General features: G+C 41.8%; 1 protein-coding gene across 1 annotated transcript in view; it reads left to right on the forward strand.

Moving 5' to 3' along the window:
• LOC134207694 (mitochondrial coenzyme A transporter SLC25A42) overlaps positions 1–11,206 on the forward strand; it is a 58,692-nt gene extending 47,486 nt beyond the window's left edge. The window contains exons 3-7 of the mRNA XM_062683494.1: positions 8,718–8,952; positions 9,016–9,201; positions 9,271–9,536; positions 9,822–10,008; positions 10,073–11,206. Of these exons, the coding sequence (XP_062539478.1) occupies positions 8,718–8,952; positions 9,016–9,201; positions 9,271–9,536; positions 9,822–10,008; positions 10,073–10,220 (1,022 nt within the window). The 3' untranslated portion in view covers positions 10,221–11,206. The remainder of the gene's footprint in view (positions 1–8,717; positions 8,953–9,015; positions 9,202–9,270; positions 9,537–9,821; positions 10,009–10,072) is intronic.
• Positions 11,207–11,429: the final 223 nt, after the last annotated feature.

Genomic DNA, 11,429 nt, shown 5'->3' on the forward strand with positions numbered 1-11,429 from the left:
TTTGACTAATTTGTACATAACTTTCTTTAGAAGCCAAATTTATTCCATAATTTTTAATCTACTCATAACGCTTGAGTAGGGCTATATTTTTATCCAAGGGTACATTGCTCTAAATACAACATCTGAGGCTGGAGGGTGAAGACTCTACAAAATGTCACGTGTCATTTGACATAATGTCATTTGAATGACATTTTGCCTCCCACGCCCCAGATTACATATTTACAGCAATGTCTTGTTAGACAAAGTTGTAGGTAAATTAAAGCGCTATAAGTTCGTCATACATCATGAACTGATAGCTACCTTCTGGAAAAAGTACTGGGAAAATTATACAAACGAATGCAAATGACATTTTACAACACTGCTCCCAACTATTGGAACGACCATTCAATATGAATTGTCTATGGAGTTGAAGCTCTTAAATATTTCATCCCGTCATATGGTCTCCCCCCTCGCCATCGCCCAATGACGGAGTGCCAGAATCAGAATAATGTTAAATTCAACCTCGCCATATCAACTGTCATACAAACCTGAAACGACCTGCGCACGGTAAGCCTATTCAAACCAGCCCAAACCATTGGATGACACCCAAATTATAAATCATAATCAACTGAGCGTGGCGAAGCAAAGTTATTTTTTGAGCCACCCTACTTATTAGTTTGCTGCTGCCGGTGCCGGTGCACCGCGGTGTTTACATTCGCTCGGCGATCAGTTTTTAATCGTTTTTTTCGGGCAAATCTAGCAGTTTATACTAAGTTTTCGGTTCAAATAAGTGACTGATTTCAAAAAGTGGTGTTTAATTTGCATTCTATCAACATTTCGGGCTGCTCATGTGCGGAGAAGTGAGTAAAAACTTGATTTTCCAATGCCCTTTGAGAAGAAGTGAAGTGCAGTGATGAACCCAACAAATCGCGGACGGCTATTAAATTGGCACGAAACTGCTAATTTATGCTACAATTCGAGCCGGAATACATAGGATTCATTGAAGAAACATGTTCATTATCACGGGAAGTAAGGAAATATGCTGTGAACAGGTTAGTAATTTGAATAATTAACTTTTGTTCGATGCTGTTCGATGCATTCGAATGTTGGTGGGAGAGGAGTGCGGGAGGTGTGGGGTTGGCCCGTGGAAGGTCCGGTGCCATATTGGCTGCCATCTTGGTACTCTTCCAACTATGTCCTTAAAACTAAATCAATTGTAGAAGGATTTCGACTGGAAGAAAAACAAGTTGGTCCATTGGGATATTGAATAGTATAATATCCCGCAGAACAATCTTCAAATAAAATTTTACCATTGGAATTGCTTTGAGCATTATTCCATGAACGGTGTTTGGCATTGAAGTCACCAATTACAAAGAATTTTGATTTGTTGCGAGTCAGAATTTGAAGATCAGCTTTCAACAAATTCTTTTGCTGCCCAATGCATTGAAAAGGTAAGTAGGCAGCAATGAAGGAAAATTGTCCAAAATTTGTTTCAACAGAAACTCCCAAGGTTTCAAAAACTTTGGTTTCAAACGAAGAATATAATTTATGTTTGATACGTCTATTAATGACAATGGCGACCCCACCACAGGCGCTGTCAAGACGATCATTTCTGTAGATAAAATAGTTTGGATCTCTTTTAATGGAGAGTCCTGGTTTTAAATACGTTTCAGTTATAATGGCAATATGCACATTATGAACTGAAAGGAAGTTGAATAATTCATCTTCCTTACCCTTTAGAGAGCGGGCATTCCAATTTAGAACTTTCACACAATTATTTGGATCCATTGAAACGGAGTCCGATAACAATTTTTTGTGTGTACTTTATACCAACCTGAACAGCTTCAGGAATGGTATTTGCTTTGAACATTGCATCAATCATGTGATGCAATTGTTCAGTTAAGAAATCAAAGTCGGAAGCAGTCATGCTACCTGAATCGGCAACATGACCATTATTTTCCGTTGGGACATGGGTATAAACCTCATTTTGAGAAGAGAAATTTTGTCTACCAGCAGCGATGTTTGCATACGTAGGTACATTCGAAAAATTGGAATTTACTGAAGTGCTTGCTACCCGTTGACGAGCGGCAAAATTTATTTGTGAATAGTGGAGGGTATGAATTTCTCGACCGGTAACCGGTTTAAAAATTTGAACGTTTGAAAAATTTCTACCCTTCGAATCCTGGATCCGATTGGAATTTCCGTCATCAATTTTGCACGGAATTCAAAACTTTTTGCGTGAAGGGCATTCCAGAAATTGGATTTATGATTGCCCCTACAATTTGCACATTTAAATTTATTGAATCTTCTCTCACAGGACATGCGTCCTTGGCGTGAGAGGTTCCACCACAAATCATGCATTTAGCATCCATGTGACAATGTTTGGTTCCATGACCCCACTTTTGGCACTTACGGCACTGGGTGGGGTTTTGAAATTTCCAGGCCTGCGGAAATGTTCCCATGTAACACGGACATGAGACATAATACAGGCCTTTTCCAACTTTTCATATTATTTAGTTCACTTGTTAAAATGAACTAAATAAAATTCTTGAGAAATGCCCCTCTGGGAAGTACCAGAATGGGATTTCTTTTTCATCATAATTACTTGGACTGGTGAAAATCCAAGTAATTGAGAAATTTCAATTTTAATCTCATCCAGTGATTTGTCATCACTGGGGAGACCTTTCAAGACGACTTTGAACAATCGCTCAGTTTTGTCGTCGTATGTGAAGAATTTATGGCGCTTCTCAGTTAAATACTGAAGAAGACGTTTGAGATCGTAAAAGGATCCCGGAAAACGCGGCAGTCACCCTTCCTAGCAATCTGAAATGAAACCTTGATCCCCTGAAGGTTACTCAAAATCTCATTCCTAAAGCCAGAAAACTCGGCAACAGATACCACAATCGGCGGAATCCTTTGCTTTTTCGCATGAATCGAATCACCTGGGCTAGATTCGATTTGCTCAATACCATCATTAATCAAATCGAACTGATTGCTCAGTTCGATAGGAGAAAAATTATTTCCGACATTAGAGTTAGAAGGAATATCTGAATTCTCCAGCTTCCTTCTATTTTTTCCGCGCTTTGGCAGGACGGTCTTGAAACCTTGTTTCTTAGAAGGAAGTGGAGAATTCAAAGACTCCCCCTTCCTCTTGTTTTTATTAATACTCATTGCTGAGCGTGGAGACGTGACCTTCTAAGAGGTTTTTTCCCAGAACGGTGTCCCTGCAGGATTACCACCGCTTGTCGGAATTTTACTTCCGCAAACGGGTCCAACGTAAAACGAAGGCACGGGTCCTTGCAAAGATCGTAACGGGATCAGTGGGTACAAATAGCGCTAAGAAGCACCGTTGAAATTAAAATAGCTTCGGGTAGTATTAAAAACTTCCTTCCGCGAAGAGAGAAAGAACCGCACAGTACGAAAGCACGATGCGGTCTGAGTACCCATCTCTAATCTTCTACATTGGTCAACGTTTGAAGTTCTTCGGCGTCTAATGGATTTAGGGTTGCCACTTTAGTTTTCGCGGCAACAAGACTGCATTCTTCATTTCCTCGGGCGTTTGTAATGCGAAAATATGCCGCCGCTGAATCACTCGCGTCTTGGGACTCCGCGAAATGGAATTCCACGGAATGATATTCCTCAGTTCGTCATACAATCCTTCAAGTTGACTTCCGGGAACTGCTGAAGATAAGTGCCCCACTGCATTTTGATATGTCCGGGTAATTTACCTACCAATCCCGAGAGCAATGATGGATTAGACGGTGTACGCGCTGATCTGCTGTCTCCAAGTGATCGCACAAGCATTGAATGGCCATGCTAAAATCGATCAGAGTCTCTAGTTTCTCGATTTTGGATGCTGGAACCAATCTAACCTTTTCGAGCAGAGCGTTGATCAATATTTCTGGTCTGCCATACAACAAATTCAAGGTGTCGATGACATACGGAACTGAATCTGGTAATAGCAGTCGACTAGCCAGTGTTGAATTCTTGAAGCTACTAGGCCATTTGGTCGGGATTCCCGAGAATGTGGGTAGGTCACGAGACATAAATTGTCTGACGGTCAACTGTGAACAGGGTTTAAACCCATGGAAGTTTCTTTTGGTAGTTCACTAGTAGGAAAGAACTGTCCACTGGGAGCCAGATTTGAGTTTATGAAATTTTGTTGGGAAATTTCACAAAATGGCGGGTTAGGGTTTTCAATTTTGGTGTCCCTGAATTATCTACATAGAAAGTTCATATCAACGTGTTTCGATTTATTTCGTTTTTCATCGGATCATAAGGTGACTTACCTGAACGGGGAGAATCGGAACATTATGACCTGCATTCTGCCTTCCGATCTTGCCTTCCACAAACGTCAGCCTTCTTGGTTTCGGGATCAGTGTTGGCCCTATTCTGGTAGACTGGTAGTCGTGGGATAGAGTGGGACCAGTTGGCTGCATCGGATTAAACGGGAGTGACGTCTCCTGTTCAATTTGGTGCTGGTTTACATCCGCCTCCTTGTATCGTCCAGCTCCTTCGATCAAGATTCGTTTTTCGTTGCCAAGATTGCGTGTCGTATGCATCATCATCGACGGATCTTCGATTTGACGTGTCAATCCAGTGTCTCACCTTGTAACAATTAGCTGCTGACTTCCGTTATGTCACAGTCCATATCGAAAAGTTTGTATTTCTCCTACATTTTCCGCTCCAGAGCATGTTGCACTTCTAGTTTGCTAACTGTAGTTCCAAACGAGATGATTTAGATGAGGCCGTATGCGTAACTGACCGAATGCTGCTGAATTTATTGACGTTATGCAATGCTTTTAGCTGTAATTCAAATTTTATTTAGGAACTTTACATAGAAAATAGTTTATAGTCTTACATCAATCGGTGCTGCCAATCATCCTCGATAAAGCCGCAATAGTTGTTGAAGCTTTCTGGCAGTCGTAATCGACGTGGCTGTCGAAGGTCAGCTTGTCAATCATTAACACCAAGAGTTTTAGGTCCCACGTGAATTACTACTTCTTGTACCGGCATAGATCGTTAACGACGACCACCTCCGTCTTATGATGAGTAAGTTCCAACTTTTAAAAAGCGATTCTGGAAATTGCTCTTCAAAATTGTGTTTAGTTGGCCGGCACCCTAAGCCGGAGTAACGAGAGCGCGATGGCATCCCAGCTAACGCTTTTGAACATCACGACTGCGTAGTACCGAATACCCGAAGGTCAGCAATTTCGTACTCCACCGGGCGCCTTCCGGTTCTTGGTAGAATCATCCTCGGCATCGTAGCGTCGCAGAATGCAGTTGTTTGAATGATTATGGGTCTAGGGAGACTCTGCCACACTGGGAGAAGTATCGCGTGTATAACGACGCCGATGGAACATAAATGTTGGACATACCGCTTCAAAAACGGATGCAAACCATGAATACAGAAATATGGGGGTTTCTTTTTTTTAATCATCTGAGGCTTTAAAACCTTTCTTGAGTTCAAATCTTGATGATCTACATAAACAACAAAGCGTTTTACGGGGCCTCAATCCTTATTAAAAGTTGGCAATGCTACACTTGAAACAGAGATAAACTATTTTTATCATAGTGTTGTCGAATCATCGTATAGGATATGTGGTGGGCGTGGTGGGGCCTTATTTAATATCTGGATTCGATAGCACTTTCTTACGGCAGTTTACATTATTTGATCGTGTCACTCCTGATTGCACCAATTTTGAAGAAACATTTTACCTTTTAAGGTCTCATTAAAAGATTAAGCAAGATCTGTTCATATATTGACAATAATAATCTTGTACATAAACTCATCAATCTTGGCTGAATTTGATTTGGATTTTGATGCTAAAAGCTTGTTCAGAAATTCTACGTATGTTTGCGCAGTACATAAATCGAAAATTGACGAGCAGAGAATCTATTATTTATTTATTGGCTGTTGATTCGACATTATATAAATTCACAATTATTCTTATGCAGAGATTTGTTACACTTACAGCTGCGATTAATGCTGTGGCTTATTTAGAAAATTGATAGTTCATTGGCGAGATAGTTCACAAGGGAGAAAAATATTTAAAAAAACCCTGAATTCAACTTAGATGCTTATACTAATTTTATCACAGATATGCTTATGGGAAAATGTCCAGTATTAATGGATTAGCAGACGATTCACACGATATTCTAAATCTTGCTGAAACTTTCTCTACAAAACAATTTATTGTTTCCACTTCCGCTATTTGGTGGAGGTCTTCAGTAGGAAACCAGGGATTTAGATTTAACATCATCTTCAAAAGCTTATTTTGTTTCACTTGTAGTCGTCTAAGATGCGATAGGGCACATTGTTGCCACACCGGGCAACCATAAGTGAGAACAGGTCTGAACACACATTTGTAGAGAAGGAGCTTGTTGGATAACTGGAGGGACGCTCTTCGGTGGATCAGCGAGTAAAGCGAGCGTGATAAACCGTTGATTTTAGCAATTGTTCGATTGATGTGCTTGTCAAAAAGTAGTTTTCTGTCTAGAGTAAGTCCAAGGTAATTTACTTCTTCATTCCAAGGGACGTTGTTCCCATTGATGGCGATTTCATCTGATGGAAAGTATCTCGGTGAGCGCTTTCGACTGAAGAAAATAGCTTGGGTTTTAGAAGCATTGATTTTGATGCGCCACTTCTGCTGAAATTCTTGGAGTTTATCCTGAGCATGCTGAAGTTTACAGGTGATGGTTTGGGGATCTTCGTCGGTTGAAAGGTAAGCAGTATCGTCGGCGAAAAAGGCATAGGTGACTCCGTCTACCATTAGCACGTCACTGGTGAATATATTGTAGAGTGTGGGGCTCAGCACAGAACCCTGAGGGACGCCGCAAGGTATTTTGAGGAACTCCGACTTGCAGCCATTGACATGCACGGCGAAAGTTCTATCAAGAAGAAATGATTTCACTAGCTGCACTATGTACAGAGGGCAGTTAGCTTTGTGTAGTTTGAAAATTATCGCTTCTTGCCAAACAGAATCATACGCCTTTTCCACGTCCAATAAAATCATGCCAGTAGATTTTTGTGTGTTGAACCCTTGTTTCACAAGTTTTGTAATACGGGCAAGCTGATGATTCGTTGAGTGGCCAGTCTTGAATCCGAATTGTTCATTGGGGATCACAGGGTTGACTTCTAGATGACGTTCCAAGCGGTTGAGGATCAATCGCTCAAGAATTTTACTCAAACTGCTCAAAAGACTAATCGGGCGGTAGTTTGTAGGGAGAGTGACGTCTTTGTTAGATTTTGGGATAACTATTACTTTTCCGTGTTTCCATTTGTCGGGGAAATACATTAGTTTGATGCACGCATTGAAAAGTTTCGTTAGGTAGACCAGTCCTTTACGAGGTAGCCTTTTCAGCATGACGTTCCGAATCCCATCCTGTCCTGGTGCTTTCCTTCCTTTCAATCGATGTATGATTTTCTTGACTTCGCTGGGTTTTGTGTATGTAGCAGGGTCGATGTTGATGGTCTTCCATCGAGCGCCGTACCTCAAGAGTTGTTTCGGGATCACTAACCAGTTGATTGTTGTGTGCTCGTGCAAAACTTTCCGCCAGAGTATTTGCCTTTTCTGTGTCGGTAACAACCAGTCGATTATCGTTACGAAGAGGGGGTTGGTATTTGATTTTATTTCGAAGATTTTTGCTAATTTTCCAGAACTTAGAACTGCCGTTTGTTAAATTGTGGATGGTGGTTCCAAAGTTTTTGAATTTGTGTGCCGCACAATCGTTTCGAATCCGGATATTAAGATTGTCTACGATTCCTTTCAGTAATGGATCTTTTGAACGACAAAACTGTCTTCGTCGCAAATTCCTTAATCGAATAATAAGTTTCGTTTGATCTGGGAGCTGATATTTGCGAGGAGTAACGATTTCGACAGGAACTGCATCGTTCTCGGCGGTATTTAGTGCAGATTCAAGGTACTCGAGAGCAGCATCGACTTTCTCCGTTGAATTCAGACTGAGAGAATCTATTAAGGTCACTCCTGACGGAATCCAAGGTTAAAAGTGCATTGATGTTCACATTTCAGTACCAAAGTGCGACGGTTTCTGGCGGGATCGCTAGCGGGAATCACCTCGCAATCGTTGACCTACCCGTTGGATTTGGCACGGGCGCGAATGGCTGTGACAGATAAGTACTCCGGCTACCGGACGCTGCGGGAGGTGTTCGTTAAGATTTAGCAGTGCTCTCCTGACGGAATCCAAGTTTAAAAGTGCTCGCGTTTTCGGGGGCACACCACTCGACTAGGAGGCGGTTCACAACTGTCATTTTTGTCGATTTAGCTTTGCTGCGTCGCAGCATGCGTGAAATAATCCCCCGCAATAAATAAGCCCCCGAAAACGCGAGCACTTTTAAACTTGGATTCCGTCAGGAGTGACCTTAAAGATTCTTTCTCTTCAAAAATGCCATCTTAATTTGATATTCAGTCTTATTCGATATCCGGTTTGGAGATTTTATCCAGAGCTTTATCCAAATCTCCCCCAGATATTCTTATGTAGATTCAGATTCTCAAACAATATCAAGATTAATCAAGATCCCGTTTCGTCAGAAAACGTCGTTGAGGGACTATGTCCTTGAAGAGCCTTGTTTAGATGTTTTTCGTCAAATAAGATGATATATCAGAATATTGCCCAGGAAATTATTCTGGCTTTCATTTCTATCCATAGCTCACAGTTGAAGCACGTATAAATTAACCAACGCACTAACAATTTTCATCGTCTATCCTTTGTTCTAGACTCATCCTTCGGCAGTACACCAAAGATTTCACAAAATCCGATCGGCAACAGTAGTAGTAATAGTGCTGCTGCCAGCGGAAGCAACAACACTGGCAGTACCGTCGCCGACCCGCACCAACGACTCAACAATCGGGATGTGGTCCTCACCAGTCTGGTTGCGGGAGCGATCGCCGGAGCACTGGCCAAAACCACGATCGCACCACTCGACCGGACGAAGATCAACTTTCAAATCAAGTAGGTCCCATATCGGTGCAGTGCGTCTTACCCATAGTTGCTAAACCATTTAAAATTTTCCAGCAAGGAAATTCCCTACTCGTTTCGGGCGGCGTTGGCATTTCTGCGCAATACCTACACCAAGGAGGGCTTCGCGGCCCTGTGGCGGGGCAACTCGGCCACGATGGCCCGCATCATTCCCTACTCGGCGATCCAGTTTACGGCGCACGAACAGTGGAAGAAGCTGCTGCAGGTCGATCGAAATGAAGAGTAAGTCCTCATCAGCACCGATTTCCGATGGTTTCGAATCTTTCTACGCCATTGATGTTCACATTTCAGTACCAAAGTGCGACGGTTTCTGGCGGGATCGCTGGCGGGAATCACATCGCAATCGTTGACCTACCCGTTGGATTTGGCACGGGCGCGAATGGCTGTGACCGATAAGTACTCCGGCTACCGGACGCTGCGGGAGGTGTTCGTTAAGATTTGGCAGTGCGAGGGACCCCGGACGTTCTACCGGGGTTACTGGGCGACCATCCTGGGGGTCATTCCGTACGCCGGAATGTCCTTCTTCACGTACGATACTCTCAAGAAGGAGTATTACAGTAAGTATAAGTGGCGGCGTTACTTCAGGTTCGAAGTTATGTCGAGATGCTTTCATACATTAGTAAAAAAGTTTTATGCATTTGCGGAAAAGCTTAAGAGAGAAGGTTCTCCAGGGTAGCTATCAGGCTTCTGCATATTTTTCTTTCTTTACCTGGGCTATCGTTCAAAAGCTTTGGAACAAGGCATTATTTGTACCGCAGACGAAAGGGTTTCAATAAATAATTGTCAAAAATCGAATATTGCAACACTGAAACAAACAACTGTGTCCTTTCTTCCAACTATAGTACTCACAGGTGACACCAGCCCAAACACTGTGATATCGCTGGTTTTCGGTGCGACGGCCGGCGTAATCGGTCAATCCTCAAGCTACCCGCTGGACATTGTTCGCCGGCGAATGCAGACCACAGGTGTTACGGCACACTGCGTCGATCGGTATCTGACAATCGGCACTACACTGGCCAAAATCTACAGGTTAGTATCGTTAGGCTTTCCAGCTGTTTTTGTGACATTTTTTTGAACCTGTCGCCCATTGCAGGGAGGAGGGTATCGTCCGGGGCTTCTACAAGGGGCTCAGCATGAACTGGATCAAGGGGCCCATCGCCGTCGGGATCAGCTTCGCGACGTACGACCACATCAAGCACTTCTTGAGGGAACTTATCCATCTGCGGGATCCGGTGCGGTAGAGGCAGGAGCTGCCCTCGAAAACAAAAATCGACTGCACGCGTTCACAATACAGAGATTGCACAAACAATAGCAAAAAAACACGAACACAACATGTTCGAATCTGTTGAATCTGGTTGTCGTTAGTGGCATTTTTATTTGCGATTAGGTTTCAGAATGTTTGGTGGTTAGATGATAGTGATGTGTGAATGGACAGAAAAGTGTTAATATAAGTAATTCTGTATTCGTTTAATATAAATGTGTGTGTCGCTTTGTTTCACCCCACGGTCATTAATTAAGCATAAAAACTGGTGCAATTAGAAAGTATATACACAAAAATGAGATAACTAATTAACAGATTTCGTCATAAAACACAAGTGCATTGCTTATACTTAAAAACCTATATATGGAAACTGTTTCCAAAAGCACTAATTTTTTTATGGTGAAAAAATGTTCTAGTGAAAATCAGAAATGAGGTTACGTAACCCTTAGAACCAACTTCTGACGTTATTTATAACAGAGATCACTAACAATGCTGAGTCAGACTGTAGTATCGTCCGAAAAGCGAAACAAACGAGGTTCAGTACAACTCGAACCAAAGCCCTCCTAAGTCAAATCGTCGTGAAGTCTGATGTATGACAATAATTTTCAATTCTGTGACAAATCTTCGTCAATTGTAGTTCTACGAACCGTTCACAAGGTGCAACTCTTCGTTTTCTAATATTAATTGCTCTGGAAATTGCTTCCGGCACCATCGGTTAGATTAGGATTTGCGTACGAAAATAGTGGAGTTAGATTTGATGACGAAAAAAAAACGTCGTTTTTAGTAGGAGAAGATTGTATAAAATATAAATTAATTATCTCTGTTTATGAAATAATTCCTGCTATCGGCATTCGAATTTAAAAAAGTCTTTTGTGAATTATACTGTTTCATGGAAACGGTTCATTAGTCCCCTGTGAGGTCAGTTCTCTCGGAAAATATGGTTAATAAATATATATGTCAAGTTGATACATAGGTTTCTTTCTGAAAGAATTATCCCTGTAGGTTTTCCAGAAACGTTTACGCCGGATTAGTTTTATAGACCAATGCAAACTCTAATGTCGTTTTCGGTTTTAAACCTGGTATTAGTGAGAACTCAATCCCTATCATCTGTTTTGTTTTCAATTCGCCTTTTATCAGCTGGCAGAAACAGACATATTTTATCCATTGAATTTTGTTATTAGTATTATTT

This window comes from Armigeres subalbatus, chromosome 1, assembly GCF_024139115.2.
Source record: "Armigeres subalbatus isolate Guangzhou_Male chromosome 1, GZ_Asu_2, whole genome shotgun sequence".
Classification (NCBI taxonomy): domain Eukaryota; kingdom Metazoa; phylum Arthropoda; class Insecta; order Diptera; family Culicidae; genus Armigeres; species Armigeres subalbatus.